The 22,771-nt window shown below is 42.7% G+C and overlaps 1 protein-coding gene across 1 annotated transcript in view; it reads left to right on the top strand.

Moving 5' to 3' along the window:
- Nucleotides 1-214: 214 nt before the first annotated feature.
- The window catches only part of LOC149781277 (uncharacterized), a 58,792-nt gene continuing 36,235 nt past the window's right edge, over nucleotides 215-22,771 (top strand). Inside the window, exon 1 of the mRNA XM_089934729.1 lies at nucleotides 215-461. Coding sequence (XP_089790855.1) covers nucleotides 345-461 — 117 coding nt within the window. The 5' untranslated portion in view covers nucleotides 215-344. The remainder of the gene's footprint in view (nucleotides 462-22,771) is intronic.

The following is a 22,771-nucleotide window of genomic DNA, read 5'->3' as shown; positions in this document are numbered from 1 at the left end:
TAAGTTTTGACAACGGAAAAAAAATGGCTGCTTGATGATTCTGTAACCACGCTTTAGTCTTAGTTTCATTGGATGCCAATAGGCTATTTTTGGCTCTCTCCATTGTCACAAGGATGGTCTACAATTGCAAAACAGAGATTGATTCAGCTAAAACTCCAGAAGGCGTGGACTCGCCCAGTACGTGGGCTATTTGCGTAGTATAAATCTTGATCGGAATTGAGATTGGTGGATCAGAAAACGGAAACGCGCTACAGTTGCTAAAGGAACGAGTACATTTCCCAGCGATAACAGTTCAGTTCGATATTTTATTTGGTAAAGAAAAAACTTAACTTTATTTTCTAAAAATGCAAGAAACAGTTTTCAAAATTTATCTTTGCTTCATGGCTACATGTTTATTGACCGTCACATCTGGTTTGACAGCAGAAAACGACGAATACAGTATACAGAGAAGTGCGCTACAGGTAAACTTATTTTCTCTTTATATTTCTGAAACAACTTTATCTCTCTAAGATGTTACAAATTTTGTTTCTAATTGAAAATCAGTTGTTAATTTCTTTTAGTTACTGTTGGATATAGAGTTTCTCCAATTGAATGTTTCTTTTTAATAAACCAGTAGAAATATTTCAATTTAAAAATCAATGTATTTGGGCTTAAAATGCATTGTGTAGATGGGCATATAATAATTCTAAATAAGAGAAAAACTGCTACATGCCTGATAGTGAATTTCTTTTGCTTTGTCACCGTTATCACTTCGTTTGAATCTATATCTATCTATCTATCTATCTATCTATCTATCTATCTATCTATCTATCTATCTATCTATCTATCTATCTATCTATCTATCTGTCTATCTATCTATCTATCTATCTATCTATCTATCTATCTATCTATCTATCTATCTATCTATCAATCGAAAACATATTTTCACCTGTCATATTTGCTAAAACCGTGATGGGAATTACAATCTATTTTTGTATGCTTATTTAAACAGCCATTGTTTGATCACGTTACTTATAGAAAGGTAGATTACGTCCTTTTTTATACGAGGTGCGTGGCGTTAATTTTAACCCACAAGGAAGCTTGTAAATTTAATGATTCCAATTAGAGCTTTGTTAAATACGACATATTTTTGGATTGATGAACCGATGACGCATATCAAGAAATTTGTCTGGACAAAACGTCTAAAGGACGTATGCATTTGAAGAACGAAAAAATAAACCTGGCTTTTAATGATACCTTGAAATCAACGCATTTGTAACGTTATGAAGCTACAGTGTACCTACTACTGGTATTTTACTCCAGATTAACTTTAATTATGAATTACGTTTTGTCTAAATGTAATTTTTTAATCGTAAAGATACTAACAGTAAACATCTGACCCAATAGTCATGTAACTGTCTGAGCTAAACGTTTCTCCTGGACTCCACAATTAAAAAAGAAAAAATGTTATAATCATAGTTGAAATTTTCGATGTGAATTTAAAACGAGGAGTCCAAATGTTGGGGGTCATGGCGACGCTAAGAATTTTAAGATGAAATTAAATTAATAATACAAACGGCGCAAAAATTGTGGACGTGACGCAATGTATGACGTGATAATGATTCCGCTTTACAGTTTCGTACTTGTGTAAGGTTTGATTTTGAAAGATTTTGCTTGCTGGTTATGGCTGGGTATTTATTTTTAAAAAACACAAAAACATGCATATCTGAGGCAAATTTAAAGTATTTAATTCCTTGGGGTTTTTTTGTGTGTGTATTGATCGGCGTCATTTGGGTTAATGTAGTGTATAGCTTGGCATTACTTCAGATGCGAATCTCTCAAAAGAATGCAAGTTCCGCTCGATCAGTACCACATCCTGAACTTCATATGTAAATTGGAAAAGAAAAACAGCCCAATATTTATTTTATAATTCATTTATTGTTCTTTTGAGAGGTTAGTATTGTCTACTCTAGCAAGATTAATTTCCCCATTTATAATAACTGCTAAAGTTAGTGAGCTCATAGTTCAAGCTCATTTCTCGAGCACATGGGAGCAACCATTTCGACCAGCTGTGTGCTTTACGCAGCGCATTGTTTCTCTCATACTAAATATGCATCTCATCTCTGTCTGCTTGGGTTCGAGTCTCGGGTTCGGTCAATGCGGGTATGTGAGAAAGCTTGCCAGTAGCTTCTCGTGGGTCGGTTGTTCTTTCCGGGGTTTTCCGATGTTCTTCCTCCACCATTTATACTGACCGCCATGTATAGCGTATCGTGTGCTGAAAAATGGCGTTAAACTCTACAACAACAACAACAACAACATACTAAACATAAAGACTTTTCAATCAGTGTTCTTGTGGAATTAGATCAAAATGTATCCGATTGATGCAAACAAACGGCAAAGGGACAAAATTGGTGCCGCTTCCTATCCAGGCTGATGCCTGCACATTCTCTATGCAAATACAGTTCGTACACCAATTTCGGAGGTGCTTTCCGATAACGGGCTAAAAGGTCCGAGCATGTTCAGATTGCTGGACATTACTGTATGAATATTCTTAAAGGTCAAACAGTATACTAAAGAGAATCAAAATATTCTTGAGTGTCTAATTTTTGGACACAGCTTTTACGATGCAGGAAATCTGCAAAGATATATAACTGTTCCGAATGCCTCAACGTAAATCTAATCGTTTTCAAATTGTTTACATTTCGTGACTCATTCAATATTTCAGTCTTCTGTAACTTCTGCACGTGACACATTAGAAACGAATTTCGTCTGCTGAGGAAATAGGAATGTTATAAATTTTATATTATCTTACAAATGAACCCGTAACGTGCCAAAATATACGCAGTTGCCGGAAAGCCTTTATCTCGCTATTACGTCCACTTACAGGACACTATATATTTATTGTGAAGAAACTCAGTGTGAATATGAGACTAATAATAAACATTTCTAAACGAAGAACGAAGAAGCCTAAATTGGAATGAATGAATGAAGGGATCAGACGACTTCTTGTGTTCCTTTATTTTGTTAATCTTACCCTCAGCTGCTCGTCAAAAAGGTCATCTTTGATAGGAACTGAAAGAACTCTATGGATGAGTGCAATATAAAAGCTGCAAAATATTAAATTTATGAGACACAAATATTCATGTTCTAAAGTTTTAAAACGCGATAATGTTTTATAAGGACTTGAAAATGATTTGTGGGCCCTAGGAAAATTTATCCAATAGAGCCTTATGAATCGGAAAAAAAATATCGTCGGCGGTGGGCCACTGACGGAATTTTTACCTAGCCCGCCCGCGCCCGATATAATCTATAATCTCGTCTTGATGAAGTGTCATATGCATGATGAAGTCTTGCAGTTCCATGAGAGTGAAGAGTGTATTGAAATCTTCAGCGCTAAAAGATTCGATAGATAAAGAAACCCTTCCTTGCATGTTTTGACATGGCGGACGTTTTCACGATAGTTCTATACAAAAGAAGTTTAGCCAGTATGTTTCGAATTTCTGGCGAAGTAATTTGACCTAATTTGGGTAAATAAACAATTGATAATTTTACTTTATATGTTTGATTCCAGTTGTTTTTACCTTTGCAATTTCCTTACGATATTTCATATAGATTTAATAGATGAGTGCTGCGAGTTCAACCCATAGCCATATGTTCTTCATTAGAGAAATACAAAGATGATGTTAAGAGAATTTTGTAAACACGAATAAATAACGAAAATTTATTTATTGGAATAAGATGTATTTCTTGTGCTTGACATGTGGGAAAAGAATGTTGAGTGACGTTTCCCAACATATTATTTTATTTAGTTCGCATTATCTAAATGTTTCAGATGAATGTGCTACTAGACACTACGGTATATGTTACCAAAAAAAAAAATTCAGTGCATGTCATATTAAACATCGGTATATGTTACAACACACTACGGTAAATGTTACAATACACTATGGTGTATGTTACAATACACTACGCTATATGTTACAACACACTACGGTAAATGTTACAATACACTATGGTGTATGTTACAATACACTACGCTATATGTTACAATATACTACGGTGTATCTTTACAAAACACTGAAGTATGTGTAACAATACACCACCGTACATGGTTGAATGAATGACTATAGGAATTACGGTGTAAGGTGAATAATACGCTTGCTTGCGTATACCATATTTAGAGGTTGTACTAAATTTCAGTGTTTATTGTGCAATTTTTATGAAACTGTTTAGACTTGATTGGTATTTTTGTTGGATTTTGGAGACGGCTTTTTGACAGCCCACTTTGAAATAACTGAATTTTAAATGAAATACGGTGCCGTAACCTATTAAACAACTTAGTTACTCCTTCTCATAAAAGGAATATTAAACGCAGAGAAATAGATCTTCTTTAATTCTGCCTTATCGTACATGATAGGACTAAAACTATTTTCCAAAACTGAAGAGAAGCTATTTGCTTATGTATGTATTACGTCATCAATATTTGTGTAGTAAACTTGATTTCAGGACGAGCGAATGTTCTTAGGTACACGACGAAGTAATTTATTAGATAGCAAGGCATTCTTATTAAATGGTTCAACGGAAGGAGAAGGCTAAGAATTCTTATTCAAATTTAAAAACCGCCCCGGTGGCCTGGTGGTTAGAGCGTCCGCCTCGGATGCGGATTCGAACCCCGCCGAGTCATACCAAAGATTTATGAAAATGGTACTAACCGCTTACTCACTTGGCGCTAAGCATTAAGAGTTTAGTGTTAGGACTGGTCGGCCTGGTGTCAGGATAATGCGACTGGGTGGGACATCGTACTACATGTCTGCGGCAGTGGCGTCACTAGGGTTGGTAAGTAGTGAAGGGGGGCACCCTACGGACAATGGGAATTAGCATTACAGGGACCCCTGGGTCACTCTACGGACAAGGGAAATTTAACATGGAGAAAAATCGTGGGTCACTCTACGGACAAGGGGAATTTAACATGGGAATAAATCGTGGGTCACTCTACGGACAAGGGGAATTTAACATGGCAATAAATCGTGGGTCACTCTACGGACAAGGGGAATTTAACATGGGATTTTTTTTTTTAAAAAATTTTTTTTAAAAAAAGGGGTAGGCAATTCAAAGACTATCTCTTTTCGAGAAATATGGCTGGCCCTGAAAAGGGCCTTTGGGTTTTATGTTAATGTATTCATTAACATAAATGGCACCGCATTGGTCTTCTTCTTGTTCTTAGGCTACGTCTCACTGTTGGTCCGTACATCAGCACTCTTTTTAGGCATCCTTGTCTTTCAACGTAGATCCTACGTATCCACAGGCTGGTGTTGGTCCTGTGGACAACGGTCCACTTCGATCGGACATACATGAGCAAGTCTGTCCGAAACATCATGGAAGACACAAGGGTGGATGACTCAACTGTAGTCCACATCTTGAAGCGACGAGAACAGGTGAATCAATGCAGTCAACGGCGCTTATTTATAGGCGGAGGAAGGATTGAAACGGATTGAGTTCATTTACCAATCCGAACACGCGTTACAGAATTCAGTCAGCTCGCATCCAATCCGAAGAGAGCAGTCTGTGACGTCACGTAGTCAATATAGATTCGCTAGCGCTTGTGTGCAGTCAATCTATGCGACAGTGATTCAACATGACGGAAACTCAGAAAACGATCCAGTGGGGTGCACCAGCAGGGGAGACTGCCCAAGGGAACTCGGACTTACTTTCAGAAGAGGTGAATTGGGATTTTGTGGATTTTCTCTCCTCGCAAGAATTTGTTCCGGAACCTTCGTTACTTTCTTCATTACCGCAAGTGGAGAATTTTAGACAGAGACAGAAAGAAGAATTGGAGAAATTTATACAACGACAAAAGGAAGCGGAACAGGCTTTTCTCCTACAGCAACAGCAACAAGAAGAAGAGGTAAGAAAAAAACAACAGCAACAACAGCAAGAAGAAGTAGCAGCAAAGAAACAAGAGGGTGAAAATCAAACGGTCACGGTACTGTTGGACATTTTAGCGGAGTTAAGAAGTCTGAAACAAATGTATCAGACTTCTTTATCACGACCGAAGAGAATACGACCTTCCCGAGCTAAACACGTCAACCCTGTGACTAAGCCTACCGTACCACCCTTAGTGATTTCAACCCAATCATTATCATCATCATCAACATTACGCAGTCCAGAAGTAGGCCTTGGCCGTGGCAAAGGCTTAAGGCAGTTAAAATTGATTGCTTAAACTCACCCCTACACCATGAAGAAAAAAGGCCCTTTTCAGGGCCACCCACATTTCTCGAAAAGAAATACAATTTCAATTTGCCAATAACTCAAAAAAACTCACCCATGTTACCCTTTTAGTACGTGTCTGTGTATGAGTGCGTGAGTGTAGCTTCTTATTTTAAAATCACAACTCAAAGACACTTACCTTATATCATTCATTTATTCTTTTCTCCATTTTTTACAATCCAATTCACAATTTATAACACAACACTTTAATGAAAAGTTCATTAATTTCTTCTTTTCTCCTTGTTTAGTCTCTCTGTTTTTTGAATTTCTTCACCGTTACACTCTTTTCCTCTTCTTCTTCTTCTTCCTCCTCGCTTTCTTCCCTTCTTCTTTTTTTCTCCTGTTTCTTCACCTGTCTTCTTTCTTCCTCAGAAGAATCCCTCTCTTCCTCTGAAGAATTCCTCTTTTCTTCTGACTCCTCTTGTTTCTTTTTTGGGCAATCTGGAGACCAATGTCCTTTTTCTTTACAATAATAACAGGTATCTTGACTTTTGTCTTTTTTATCCCCTGTTTTTTTTCTTTTTTGACGGTCTGGACACTCTGAAGACCAATGCCCTTTCTTCTGACAGATATAGCAAGTATCTTGACTTTTATCTCTAAAGGAAGGAGAGTAGTCCGTAGGCTGGTCTGAAGAGAATTTTCTAATGACCCCTCGCAAAGCTCTGACGAAACGTTCCATCTGGTCAGTCTCTTCCATCGTTGTGCTTGGTTTGAGAGTGAAATGAATAGTGAAAGGACAAGACACACACCCTTTTATATACGCTGGTTTGCTATGACTATAAAGTAGTTTATGGTGTTTGAACTTGAGTCATTTGACTTTTTGCTTTCAAGATGAAACGATCCCATTCATTCGAGAAGAAAGAAGAAGAAGAAAGTAAGAGGCAGAAACGTGATCTATCGCCTCGTACCAGGGCTGAAATCTTGGCACAAATTCATGCCAGTGATTTTGAAGAGGACATGAGTGAACCAGAATCAGAACCCTCTAAACCAAGTTCACCACCCTTAGTCAACCCTGAAAAGTACTATTCCATTCGAGAGACGGAAAAGCGCTCCTCTAGAAAATTTAGAACCACGGCTTACAAATACACGGTGAAGTTTAAAGATTTCAAGGCTGAAGTGCCGTTAGAGAAAGCAGAAGGGTTCATCACCGAGGTGTGGGATTCTTTGCTCACTTCACTCAAGCAGCAATGTCAACCCAAAGAAGACGATCGCTTGAGACTTTCCATACAACACGACGGTTTGAAATCCCCTGTTTGGATCGAGTTTAGCACCCCTGCAGAATTGACTGCTTCCAAAGTCATGGACAAGATTCAACACGTACAACAATCTAACGATCAGTTTGACATCACCGATGGTAAAGCCACACTGGACATGACCCACGTCTCTCCTCCTCAAGGGACAGGACGCAAAAAGATGTTATTGGTGGACGACCTTCGCAACACCAAAACGAGTCTCGTCCGAATTAACAACCCTCATGACCAGATGTGTTTAGCCCGTGCCATCGTGGTGGGACGAACCTATGCCAACAAGAACGACACGGTAGAATGGAAAAGAACCTGGGACACTATTCAACGTTCCGACCGAGCCAAACAACGAAACGAAGCAGAACTCCTGTTACAACAAGCCGGACTGCCCAAAGACACACCCTGTGGCATTCCTGAGATGCAAAAATTGCAAGATGCCCTAGCTCCACGCTACACCTTGAAAGTGCACCCTCAAGAAGTGCGCGGACCTCTGTTGTTTCGAGGCCAAGACTTTAAGGACGGAAAATACATTCACCTTTATCATCACGATGACCATTTCGATACCATTACCAGTATCACTGGATTCCTGAGATATGTTTATTATTGTGAGAAATGTGACCATGGTTATAATAATCGAGAGCAACACAAACATTGTGGATGGAAATGCTCAGGATGTTTGGCCTCTCCACCCTGTCTGAGCGAAGAACCAGTGCCTTGTTCCACTTGTCTGCGCACGTTTGTCAGCCCTAAATGTTACCAACAACATTTGAAGACGCAAGGTTCACAGCAGAAATGTGCTTGTCAACTGCTGAGATTGTGCTCTACGTGTGAACAAGTCATACGTACCAATAATACCAAGGCACACGTATGTTCAGGAAAGAAAAAATGTCACATTTGTCACCACATCGTGGACTTGGAACACCAATGTTACGTGCAAAAATACCAACCCCCACCAGAGAAAGAGGACGGTCACAAGAAGAAAGGCAATTTCATCTTTTTCGATTTCGAATGCATGCAAGAGACTGGCATTCACATTCCTAATTTCTGCGTGTCTCATCGAGCGTGCGAGAAGTGCATTCAAGAACCTATCTTCAGTCATTGCCCTCACTGCAGCAAGATTCCTGGAGGGCGTGAAAAAATCTTTCGGGGACCAAACACGTTAGCCGATTTTGCCCAATGGGTCTTAGACCCCGTCGACAAGACGTGGAGCCAAGAGGACATCGAACGTTACGGAGATTGTCATCGTCATGCCACGGTGATGGCTCACAATTTCTCCGGATACGATGGACAGTTTCTTTTGAGGTACTATACGGAACAAGGCACCGAACGTCCTAAAGTGACTTTGAACGGGGCCAAAATCATTTTCATGCAAGTGGGACAAGTACAGTTTAAAGATTCGATGAGCTATTTGGCCATGCCTTTGAGTCGAATGCCTAAAACGTTTGGAATGACAGAAATGGCTAAAGGGTACTTTCCACACTTTTTCAATACGGAAGCCAATCAACACGCCGTTCTACCCCATTTACCTGAGGCTCACTATTACGACCCCGACAACATGCGTACCGAACAACGAGAAGCTTTCTACGCTTGGTACCAGGCTCACGCCTCGGACCCTTTCGACTTTCAGGAAGAAATGCTAAAGTATTGTCGTTCCGACGTGGACATTTTACGGCGTTGCTGTGGAAAATTTCGAGAACTGTTCATGGAACACGGAGGGGTCGATCCTTTGAAAGAAGCTTGCACCATTGCCAAAGCGTGTTCCTTAGTGTATCGACAACGATTCATGCCTGAAAAGACCGTGGCTGTCATCAGTCCTCAAACGACCCACTTTGTCAAACGTCAATACTCGGTCAAAGCCCTACGTTGGTTACATTACTTGTGCGACAAGGAAGACAAGTGGATTCAGCATGCCCGCAACGGAGGGGGTGAAAAGACCATCGGAACGTATTCGGTCGATGGCTGGGACTTAGAAAACCCCAAGATCGTGTACGAGTTTAACGGTTGCTTATTTCACGGATGTCCCGTCTGTTACCCTGACCGTGGCACTAAAAATCAGTTTTTGCAACGAACCATGGAAGACTTGTACCAGGACACTTGTCAGCGACGCCTAAAGTTAGAACAGCAAGGATACCAAGTGGTGGAAATGTGGGAACACGAGTACGATCACCGTATGAAAACCGATCCCAAGTTTAAACGTGCCGTGGAAAGTTACCAGTTCGTGGACCCGCTGAATCCGAGGGATAGTTTGTACGGAGGAAGGACCAATGCCACCTGTTTGCTGTACCAAGCCGACGAAGAGAAAGGAGAAGAAATCAAATACTTGGACGTGTGTTCGCTGTATCCCTACGTGTGCAAATATTGTCGCTTTCCCGTAGGGCACCCGCAATTGCTGACGGAACACATCGACCTGAAAAACATTCGACAATACGAAGGCTTGATCAAGTGCAAAGTTTTGCCTCCCACGAACCTATACCATCCCGTCTTACCTCACCATTGTCAAGGCAAACTGATGTTTCCCTTGTGCCGTACTTGTGCCGAAACGTGCAACCAAGACCAGCCTTGTCAGCACAGCCAGGAAGAACGGGCCTTGACGGGAACCTGGGTCAGCGTGGAATTGTTCAAAGCTCTGGACATGGGATACCAACTGTTAGAAGTGTACGAAATTTGCCACTTTCCCAAGACACAACAGTATCGCAAGGGTGACCCTACTCAGAAAGGCATTTTCGCCGACTACGTGGATGCCTTTTTGAAACTGAAGCAAGAAGCTAGCGGCTATCCTTCCTGGTGTCACACTCCCCAAGACCAAATAAAATTCAAAGAGAAATATTACGAACAAGAAGGCATCACTTTAGACCACATCGAGAAAAACGAAGGCAGGCGATCGTTTGCCAAAGTGATGTTAAATTGCTTGTGGGGTAAAATGGCACAACGGCCGTGTTTACCCAAGACGGAATATTTGACAGAACCTTCCCGCTACTTCCAGATGATTCACGACAAAACCAAATACATGAAACACGTGGACGTCGTTCGAGAGAATTTGATCTTGGTCAATTACGAAGAAGATCTGGACTTTGTACAAGACGACCCTTTTGGAAATGTCATCATTGCGGCTTACGTGACAGCCCATGCTCGCTTAAAATTGTACGAAGCTTTAGAACTGTTAGAAGAACGCGTCCTGTACTTTGACACGGACAGTTGCATCTACATCCATCACCCGATTCAACATCACCCTAGCATCGAAGGAGACCGTTTAGGAGCCTGGACAGACGAGCATCCCGACGACAAGATTCTAAGTTTTGTCAGTGGCGGTCCCAAAAATTACGGCTACGAATACCGTGACAAACAAGGAGAAGTGCACACGACGTGCAAAGTGAAAGGACTGACTCTGAATTATCGTACCAGTCGAGTGGTCAACTTTGGGGTAATGAAAGAAGCCTTGCAATCGGGAGAGGATGGAAACTTTAAAGTGACCACCTATCAACCTAACAAGATTGTACGTTTACCCACTCACCACATCGTCAGTCGACCCTTGGAAAAAGTCTATCAAATTGTATACCAGAAGCGAGTTCGACTTCCCAATCATTTCACCTTACCGTATGGACACGTTGGTATAAAACATTGGTTGTAAGAGGATAGCCACCCACCAGAAAGATGACTTCGCCACAGCAAGAATCGAGTGAGAAACCCGATGAGAACTCCAAGTTCAAACCCTACCATTTTCCAGTCTTCTTACCTGACTATTGTGATTGTGCCCGTCGATTGGACACGTTTCAGAAATGGCCTACGGATAGGGAAGGATTACCTTCTTCGCATGTTTTAGCTAGAACAGGATTTGTCTACTTGGGACCTGAGTCAGGATTGGGATACGAGGTACAGTGTTTCGCTTGCGGACTGAAGTTACGAATGGATCTATGTATCTATAAAGATTCAGCTATTCTGGAGCATACTCGATGGTCTCCGAATTGCCCTTACCTTTCTATGGCCTTTCCATCCATCACACTACGGTACAATGTTGACGGTACCTTAGAGACGGTACCTTCCAGAACAGGACATAAAAAACGTAAAAAAGGAAAGATGTACAAGTTGGAGACTGCATTGAGACTAGTATAAAAAAGGGCTATGGTCAAGATCGATAGTTCATTGTGACTACCAAGACCGAGCGAACAAGATGAATACTTTGAAAAAGACATCGTTCCAGTTTGGGGATTGTAAAAAAGTTGTATCTTCCTCTAGTGTGACTAATACTGGATGGATAAGACCCATGCATTGCGACGGAAAATGTCCGGAAGGAAACTGCGATTGTCCATGTGGTTACCATTGTAATTGCGTAACGGAGTTTGCAGACGAGTGCGATTGTGAGCCTTGCGATGGGACCGATGCTGCACGTTGTGACCTGAGTGATGCCGTAAAGCATCATGGGAACTTTGTTTTCACTGCCCCTGTCATGGAAAGTGATGCTGTGCGTGTCAAACCTGAGGGATGCGAAAGCGATGCCGCTCGTCCTCTTAGACATTTTACCGGGTTTAAAGGGGAATGTTCACCTTCACGTCTACCCCCCTACGGATGTCATCCAGCCCTGAGCAAACTCCTGTTCATGTCACCCAACCCTTATCGAAACGAACCTGTGAAAGACGAATATTCGTTTCCTGTGCGTTTGTCGGAATACTGCGACTTTGAAAATCGTCTTCAATCGTTCAAAGGAAAATGGCCAAAGTATCTGGGAGGACCGACCCCCGAAGAATTAGCCAGAGCCGGATTTTTCTACTTGGGCGAAGGAGATAAAGTCAAGTGCTTCAGTTGCGGTGTGTCACTTCACCACTGGGAACCGCAAGATTCGGCCTACGTTGAACATGCTCGATGGTCACCGAATTGTCATTACTTACCCTTAGTGGGACCGAGACATTGAAGAAACTTTTTACCATAATCATCTGTTCATGGATACTTTACACGAGAACATTCGTGCTTTGCCTGTGGAGTTGAGAGAACGCATTTATCGAGAACTGGTCAAAATACAAGTGAAACGTAAAGAACAATTGCATCCGATACGTCACCGGTGTTTGAACCACTGGTACCTTCAGGCTATACAAGGACTGATTCAATTGAAAGTGTTCCATTGGACAGACATTGATCAACGACCTCCTGGTTATAAAAAGGAATGGTTTGGTATGGACGATTCTATCTACTACATTGTAAACGTACTGCATCGAATTCCAGAGGAAGAGTTAACGAATTACCAACATCTTTCACACAATGTCAACTTGGTGAAAGAGGAAACTTCTGAACGAATTGTCATGTGTAGATTAGTGACTCAACGATTTAAATTCGACACTGAAGTGAAACCATGTTTGTGCAAAGAGTACATTTCTTGTGTCAGACCAAAGAGGATTTAGTATGACCTATTCATGGATACTTTACAAGAGAACATTCGTGCTTTGCCTGTGGAGCTGAGAGAACGCATTTACCGAGAGCTGGTGAAAATACAAGTGAAACGTAAAGAACAATTGCATCCGATACGTCACCAGATCTTTAACCACTGGTACTTGAATGGTATAAAAGAACTGATTCGTCAGAAATTCTTTCAATGGTCAGACATTGTTCAACACTTTGAGGTCGCTAATGATCGACATGTTCATGATTATGGTTACTTCGAGATTCACCTACAGCAATACATTGAGGAAGACAAGTTAAAGGATTACCAACATATTTTACGTGGAATCTACTTAGAGGAAGAGGAAACACCTAAACGAACTCTGACGTTTCGGTTACAGTATGCAAGATTTAGATTCCCTACTGGAGAACGAAGATCTCTGGCTAGAAAGTACGTCTATTGCATCCGAAAAAAAGAGAATATAAAAAGAGGCTGCCATGCCACGGTTTATGTCACATGTCATCCAACAGATTCCGTGGAAGGAACTCAATGACCATATTCAAACCGTGGATCATTACCATCAATTATTACAAGAACTGTATCCATTCAATTTTGGACGACAATTGGTGTGTGTCTTAGTGACTTGTTTTCTGGGATTTCGTTTACCAGCCGATTCTTTGTGGACTCTTTACGATCAGTACTTACCACCTCCATGGCCTTAAATGGTCACGAAAAACTCCTTTTGCTCAAAGCCTTGCGTTTTCATCTGGATACTTCTCGACCTCAACAGGAAAAAAAGATTCGTCAACTTTTAGCGACCCAAGACGTGTATGACGATGTGTGTGTAGCTTGTGACTTACACCCTCATTGGACAGATGTTCGTGATTGGAAAAAGGGGGGTTTTGAGGTTTGGACCCAAGAAGTGGCTCAGTATGCACAAGAGTTGTTCAAGGAAAAAAGTTACTTTTCAACCCGTGTTAGTGACGGTGCCAGAAGAACCCGTCACCGAGAACAACCACTCGCTTCAGGACAGGACTGTCATGGACATGCCTGAAAGGTCATTCCGGGAGGACACTTGTGTGACAATACCTCATGTAGAAACTGTAAGAACATTACACACTGTCCCTAGGACATCTTGGTTAACCAAAACATGTTGTACAGACACTTGTTTATATTTCACTTTGATCGCTTTGCTGTGTTTTATATTCCTGTACATCACTATTTGGGTTGTATTTATTTTTGTCTTTCGTATTCATGTTTGAAAAAAAACATTCAATAAACGTGTTCTGAAAAAGTATATAAACTCTTGTCTTGTTTGTTTTTCGTGTCACAAGTGACATTTCTCATACCATGGCTACCTCTGCTGTCTCTGCTCCCTCTTCCTCCACTGTCAAAGTCATCGACGAACACTTAGATCGTGCCAGTTGGGAGGCTTTGTATCTTCGCCATCCCTTTAACATGCTCATTGCTGGACCTAGCGGTTCAGGCAAAACCGAATTCGTCAAACGTTTGATCGAACATAAACATCATTTGATCGATCGACCCCCTCAACGGATCGTGTGGTGTTACAAAGAGTGGCAATCGGCGTACAGCCTCTTGCGAGAAAGTCAAGGCGATTCCATCGTGTTTGTGGAAGGCATTCCTAAAGAAGACGATGGCATCGTCTCTGACTCCCGTCTAACCCATTTGGTCATTTTCGACGACATGTTAGGAGAAGACGAAGAAGAAATTAAATTGTGGTTCACGCGCAAAGGGCATCACCGTAATGCCAGTGTCGTTTACATCACCCAAAATTTGTTTCAACAAAGTAAAGCCCATCGCACCATCAGTCTCAATGCGCATTACGTGGTCTTGTTTAAAAGCCCTCGAGATAAATCGCAAGTGCAAGTCTTAGCCAAACAGTTAGGAACGCCTTGGCTGACTCAGGCGTACGACGATGCCACTCAAACGCCACACGCCTATTTACTCGTCGATTTGAAACCTACGACCCCCGAGGATTTGCGATTTCGTACCCACTTGTTTCACCACTGGTGCCAAGACGGAGGACCTGTCCTGTACACGTCTCCGTCCTCGACTTCATTTCACTCCTCCCATGAAAAAAATCTATAAAAACCTCAGACCCTTTTTCGTCTGTCTCACACAGTGTGAACATGACGTCCCTTCAGTCGCATCTTCCCGTCAAATTGATTCGTGCCTTGTATGGCATCAGCCGAGAAAAAGATCCACAAACACGAGCTCGTGTCTTAGAAGCTAGTCTCAAAGAAGTCTTACGATGGTTCACGGTGACGGCACGTCAATTACTCCAAGGAATCATTCAGATTCCTCATCAAACCCAACGCTTTTTCGATCGAAACAAAGTCGCTTTGGTCCAACTGGCCGATCCCCGCATCGACACTCAAACCAAAAAACAAATCATTTTGAAACCTGGAGGGAGCGGTACTCTAGGAGGGGTCATCATTCGCTCACTCTTAAGATGGGATCCTAATGCCCCCAAAGTTATCCCTAAGACAAAAGTTCAACGAAGCCCCAAGAAGAAAAAGAAAAAGACCAAGTCCCCAAGAAGAACTTCTCCAGTGGCAGGACCCTCCTCTTACCAGACACCACCACCACCATCACCCCGGAAAAAGAAAAGAAGCCCCCAGAAAAAGAAACAGAGAAAAAGTCCCCAGAAAAAGAAAAGTCCACAGAAGAAGAAGAAAACTAGTCGCAAGAGAGGCACTTCGGCCAGGACGCAACCTTACACTCGCAAGCCACGACCTGCCACAGTGTCTCCGGCAGCCTCACGTTTGTCCACTTCTCCGTTGATGTCACCAGGAACTGAAGAGTACTTGGAGACGTTGATTACACCAAGAACTTCTCCGTTGATGACCCCCAAAAGAACTTCCCCAGTGGCAGGACCTTCCAATTTAGCGGCAGTGGCTGCTGCTCACAAAGTACCTTCTCCCAAAATCAAAGTTCAAGAAAGATCGGGCATGTTACAAAGTTTACTGGATTTGTCCAAGCAAGAACTGGCTCGATTTAGTCCGTTACGTACCCCTGCACGACGTGTCATGCCTGTCCTCAAACTGATAAAACGTAAAGACAATCAGTGGCGACGCGTTCCAGTATAAAAAGACCTGTGACCAAGTCGGGGTATCAGTGAACTTGTAAAAGATGTCACCTCCAAAAAGCCACAAAAGAAAGAGACAAAGGCAGACGCGTCATCCGACAAAGCGCTTAGCCAAGCATCGACGTTACCCTAAAAAAAGACACAGTCGTTCCAAGAAAAAGAGGCGCCAACAAAGGGGAGGATTCCTTGGCGATTTTCGGAAAAACATTGTTACCTTTATGACAAAGCGATAGTCCCAAAAAAAAGATAAAAGGGTGTGCGTTAAGTCATCGACGTTAGTGTCTGTTCGGTGAATGTCCCGGAACCCACAAGCAAAAAAATGTCACCCTCCAGAAAACCCCAAGGAAAAAAAAGGAAAGGACTGCCACCACGTTTAGCCAAACATGGGGACATGTTATCTGTCCTGTCCAAAGCTTCTCCACCCCTACGAAAAAAACTCATTCAAACGGCCTCCAAAGAGGTCATCGATACCGTGTGCGAATGTTGTTTGAACGTTTTGAAAGGCACGATCCCTTTGTCCAAACACCAGAAACAATGCTTAGGCAAACATCGTCACGTTCTTCGGAAAATGGTTCAAAAGAAAATTCCCATTCGTCAAAAAAAGAAGATGTTGGTCCAACGTGGAGGCATTTTACCTCTCTTGTTAGGCCCCATACTAAAAGGAGTCTTGGGAACCATGTTGGGAGGACTGATGGGAGCAAGATAAAAAGGCTTCGAAAGTCCCAAGATCTCAGAATTGACCCCTGACAACCCCATGGAAGGACGAAAACTAGCTTTAGTGCCTTACAAACGATGGATGGAATACCATCGGTGGCAAGAACAACGCACCCCGCATTTACCTCCCAATCCCAATTTGAGCGAGATGTCCCAGTTACAACACGAATTGCAGTCCTTGATGGATCGTCAAGATTTGTCCGAAACAGAAAAATCGCAAAAGTATGGTCAACTCTTGCAAAGACTGCAACTCTTTCACCAGAAAGCTTTAGACGAAACAGCTTTACCCACTCTAAAAGATTTTAAGACCTTGATGAAAAGTCCAGCACCATCATTACCACCACCACCACCACTACTGTCATCCCCAACCGTCACCAGAGATGCTACCCCACAAAGACCTGAGGAAGAAGAGACGCGCGAAGTGTTTCAAACACCGTCAGCAGCTCCCATTTCGAGTAAGATTGCAGGATCCTTGTTGACCCCGTCCCCCACACCCCAACGAGAAGAAATGAAAGCTTGGGTTAAAAAGATGATGTCCACGCCTTCTTCGACAGAAGTGAAAAAGAAAGAAGGGAAACCAGAAGTGAAAAAAGAAAAGAAAACCAAAGCCATTCCATTGCCACCTCCACCACTACCTTCGACTTCTACTCCCGTAGCCCATCGGACACGTAAATCCGTTTCCAAACCACCCTTTCGACCCACCCAAAGTAGCATCACCGAAGAGTGGGTGACTTATTAACACACCAATACAAAATAAAAAAATGGAAAAAGTCTTAGCCAGCATTTACTACGATCCCTCGCATCCTGCAGGTTACGCAGGAGTTCAAAAATTGTATCGTGCTGCCAAAACGCGACTGAAAAGTCTCCGTTTACCTCAAGTGCAACGATGGTTACAAGAACAAGCTACCTACACTTTGCACAAACCCATTCGACGCAAGTTTGCCAGAAGTCGCACCCGAGTGGAAGGCATCGATCATCAATGGCAAGCCGATTTAGCCGATGTCTCTCATTTGGCCAGCTACAATCGTGGTTACAAATATTTGTTTTGTGTCATCGACGTCTTTTCCAAATTTGCCTGGGTCGTGCCCTTGACTTCCAAATCCAGCAGCGAGTTAGTGCGAGCCCTGCAACGGGTGTTGAAACAAAGCGGTCGTCGCCCTCTTCGATGGCAAACGGACAAAGGCACCGAATTTCTGAACCAAGCTTTCCAAAAAGAATTAAAGAAACGTGACATTCATTTTTTTACCACCGAGAATCCCGAAACCAAAGCCAGCATCGTGGAACGTTTTCAACGCACTTTGAAAGAACGCATGTGGAAATATTTTACGCATCACCACACTCTGAAGTACATCGACATCTTACCGCACCTGGTACAAGCGTACAACCAATCTTACCATCGAAGCATCGGACGTGCCCCGCAAGACGTGACTCCCGACAACGAAGTGCTGGTGTTTGAGCGCCTGTTCGGTACGTCCCCGACGAGGGCTGTCCCCAAGAAAAGTGGAGAGTTGACCGTAGGAGATTGGGTGCGCATTGGCAAAACCAAACGCACTTTCGACAAAGGTTACTTACCTAACTGGACGACCGAACTGTTTCGCGTCACTGGACGAGTGCATGGCCGTCATCCTGCCGTCTATAAATTGGAAGACATGAACGGAGAAGTACTCAAAGGAACGTTTTATTTGCCCGAGTTACAACGTGTCACCAAAAAAGAAGACGACGTGTACGACATCGAAAGCATTCTCGAACGCAGAACCCGTAAAGTGGGCAAACGACGTGTCAAAGAAGTCAAAGTACGTTGGAAAGGATATCCACCCAGTTTCGATTCTTGGATCGACGCTTCGCAAGTCATCGACTATAAAAAGAAGAAGTGACCATCATGCCCTTTCACACAGCAGCAGACGCAGCTACGTCGACCAGTCCTTCTTCCCCTAGTTCTTCTGTGCAAGATTTACAAAAACAACCCTTGTGGGTGTGGTGTGGAGAACGTGTGCCTAAAACGCAAATCGTCTTTTTCTGCCAAATCTTCGTGGTGTATTGTGTCATCGGGGCAGCCATCGCCAATTTGAGTTTGCAACAAGGAGACAAACAATTGTGGACCATTTTATTGAGCAGTTGCATCGGTTACCTGCTTCCCAATCCCTCCCTGAAATTCTCCTCGAACGGGAACGTTGTGTCCAGTGCCAGTGCCAGTCACCACTCCAACATCCACAACCAGAACCCCATTTTGGGCGGAGACACGCCTCTGACATCCACTAACCCCTCGGACAGCCACAGAACTCTAGAATTATGAGTCACCAAAACCAATTTTACTTAACTTTACCCAGTGACAGTTCCATGGAGGTGTTTCCCCACAACACGTTGTGCTGTTACACGGCCAAATTACCTCAAGCCATCCCCTTAGATCACGAAGCCCATTGGGAAGTGGCTTTAGTAGAAATGATTCACCCGACCCAAGTCCTCAATGTCCTTAACAATCAAAATACTTTTAAGGTGGAAGTTCATGACAAACCATTGCAAGATGAGTTGGATAAGACTAGTAGCACATATACCAATAAAACCTATGATGAGAAAACTAAAACGTGGACCTACAACTTTGTGATTCCCCCAGGCTATTATTTCAGTGGTCATCATTTGGTCAGCGCCATAGCCTCCAAGTTTAATGGCGTGTTTGGGGAAGCTTTTAAGAGTACCAATGTCAATGTCAAGAACAAAAGTGTCACCCTGGAGTACCACAAAGTAGCTCGTCGCTTCTTGATGAAATTTGAGCGAAGTAAAATCGTCTCCATTATATTTTGTCCCGAATTGTTCGACATGTTGGGCGGTGACATGGAGCTGAGGAAGATAGGAGAACAAAAAACATCACCCGAATTACCAGTCATTTACGACAACGTGACTTTTGGCCAGTATTTTCGTTTCCCGGTAGAACTGAACCAAGGACTGAATTTGATCTTTGTGTACTCCGATGTGGTGGAATACAACGTGGTGGGACACACCTCCGTACCGTTACTGCGTGTCATTCCTTTCAAAGTGGATTCTGCCACGAACGCTGACGAGGAAGGTGGAAACACTTATCACGTCCACCGCGAATTTGTCCATCCTCACTATTTACCCGTCAGCAAGTCGTATTTGGACACGGTCAACATTACTATAAAAGGAGATTTGGGACAAGATATTCCATTCACCAAAGGAAAAGTCACGGTGAAACTCCATTTTCGAAAACGGTTCTCTCACGACTCGTAAGTAAGTCATGTATCCAGTGTACCAAGGGGTGGCTCGACAGCGAGGACACGGTTTAGGAGACATGTTAAAATCGGCCTTTCGTTCGGTGGCTCCAGTCTTGAAACCGATGGTGACACGCGGATTGCACGCCTTGAAAGATGCGGCACTGACGCAAGGCAAAGAATTTCTCCAAAATGTCATCATCGACAAACAGAACCCTAAAGAAGCCTTCATGAGGGCTGGCAAAAATGTCTTGCTGCAAACGGGTAAAGACATTTTAGGCCAACGAGACACACCTATAAATGCCCTGCACGCTACCGAGTCAGGCATTCAGCAAGGACAAGGCAGAAAGAGACGACGAAGAAGAAAACACCCTTTCACCAGACTTCAAGCGAGAAAGGCCAAGAAAAGAAGAACCGTTCGAGACTTAGACGTTTTCGATTATTGAAACACAAAACAAAAAATGATGCACCGAGAGTCTTGCGCTTGTTCCAAGACGGAACTGGATCTGTTTGCCATGCCCCCCACCATGATGACCATGCAAGAATCCCAATGGGTGGAATTTAATCCCATCTCCTCATTGACCGATTCCGCTCCCATCGAGTTTGAAATCAAAGGACAGCCCGAAGATTACATAGATTTGAATAGCAGTTACTTGTACTTGAAAGTCCAAGTTCTAGATAAGAATGGTGATGGAGTAAAAGACGATGACGAAATAGGTCCCGTCAACAATTTCATGCATTCCTTGTTCAGCTCAGTGGATTTGTACTTGAATAACAAACTAGTCAGCAGCAGCATGGATACATACCCTTACCGTGCCTACTTGGAAAATCTCTTGACGTACGGAATAGATGCCAAGGATAGTCATCTCAATGCCTGTGTGCTGTGGGTAGCTGACGAAGCGGGCAAGTTAGAAAAAACAGATTCATCCAATTCCGGCTTGGAGGCAAGAGCAGACAAAATCATAAACAAGAAAAGTTTAGAACTGATGGATCGTTTGCATTTGGACATGTGGTTGCAAGAGAAATATTTGCTGAACGGGGTGAATGTCCGCTTGAGACTGAATCGCAACAGTGCCGCTTTCCATTTGATAGCTAATAAAACTGCTGGCAATCCTAAAAGCATAATCCAAGAAGCCAAACTCTACGTACGACGCGTAGAAGTGTTACCCAAAGTGGCAAACGACATCAGTCAAACGTTGAGCAGAACGACAGCCAAGTATCCCATCCGACGTGTGGAAGTGAAAACGTTCACCATTTCAGCTGGACTGCAATCCATAACCGAAGATCATCTGTTCCAAGGACAGTTACCCAAACGTTTAATCCTTGGTATGGTCACGAATTCAGCCTTCAACGGAACCTTAGATCAAAATCCTTTCAACTTTCAACACTTTTTAGTGAAGAAAGTCGAAGTCAGTCGTGATGGCAAGACCTTGTGTACCCGACCTTTCGAACCTGACTTTGATCCAACAAAGATGAATTACTTGAGATCGTGCTTGTCCCTGTACGAAGCCACCGGTCAGTTAGGAACCAACACCAGTCACGGCATTGAGTATGACGATTATGCAGGAGGCTATGCTTTGTGGGCTTTCGATTTCACTCCAGACCAAGGCAGCGACGAGGGACATTTCCACCCTATAAAATCTGGCCAGATTCGTGTGGAACTTCAGTTTGCAAAGCAACTGGACTATACAGTGAACGTCATCCTGTATGCAGAATTCGATAATACCATAGAAATCAACAGTTTGAGAGAAGTCATTCTAGATTATTAGAAAGCCATGGAAGACTGTTATCCCTCTTTACCTAGTGGAGAAACTTTGGAGATGGAATGTAAGGAGACCGTGGAAGGAGAAGAATCTCAAGACAAAGACGAAGAAGTTTTGATGAAGTCGAGATGGCCAGAACAAGAAGCCCATTTAGTCTCCTGTTTTGCCAAACACTTGGTGGACAAAATGACGGAATTGATCAAGAAAAATTGCTATGGATGTCAAAACGATCATCCCAGTCAAATTCAACACGATAAATGCCTGATGTTGAGTCAAGAAGAAAAATTGGACGAGTATCTGGACGAAGCTTGGAGTCTCATCTCGAACAAAGACGTGTTGCACCAGTGGTATAAAGACTTGCGTGAACATTCTTGTCCACCATTAACCACTCAAGAGATCCATCGTATCGAAGCTCTCCTGAATCAGAGTGAAGAAACAGAACGAATAACCGTTTATTCGTCAGACATTTTCAAGCAAAAAGTCAGGATCGAATTGACGACTTATTATTACCTGTAAAGAAAACAAACACAAAACAATGGATACCTGGGAACTTTATTACCTTTTGAACCACAGTTCGTATACGTCTTCTTGGAATCCCGTCGTCTGTGCTAAAGATGAACTCCCTCATCGCAAACCTAAAGACCATCAAGCTTACGTGATCAACACGGACGACAGTCATCTCCCAGGAACCCACTGGGTAGCCGTCTACTTTCCTCAAGAAGGATGTGTGGAATATTTCGATTCGTACGGATTGCCGCCTTTGGAAGACGATATCATCGACTTTATGAGAAGAAATGCTCAAACCACCCGATTCAATAACGTGAAATTACAAGGCACAGATTCCTTGGTGTGTGGACAGTACTGTGTGTATTTTCTGCATCATCGCAGCCTGGGCTATTCCTTAGAACATTTAGTGACTCATTTTGATCCTCGTTCTTCTGCTAGAAACGATGTGAAAGTAGATCGATGGTTTTGTGACCATTATGCTTATCTTTTGTCTCAAGCTAGGAAACGTAGTGTCAATCAATGGCCTAATGATTTCCAACAGTGGAAATCACAATTTCATTCACAACGTTGTCAGCCTTGCTTAAAGTAGACTGTCA

The sequence above is a fragment of the Sinohyriopsis cumingii genome, chromosome 15, assembly GCF_028554795.1.
Source record: "Sinohyriopsis cumingii isolate HCF-2022 chromosome 15, ASM2855479v2, whole genome shotgun sequence".
In the NCBI taxonomy this organism is placed as follows: domain Eukaryota; kingdom Metazoa; phylum Mollusca; class Bivalvia; order Unionida; family Unionidae; genus Sinohyriopsis; species Sinohyriopsis cumingii.
Note: the sequence above shows the minus strand (reverse complement) of the source record. Positions and strands in the feature narration are given on the sequence as shown.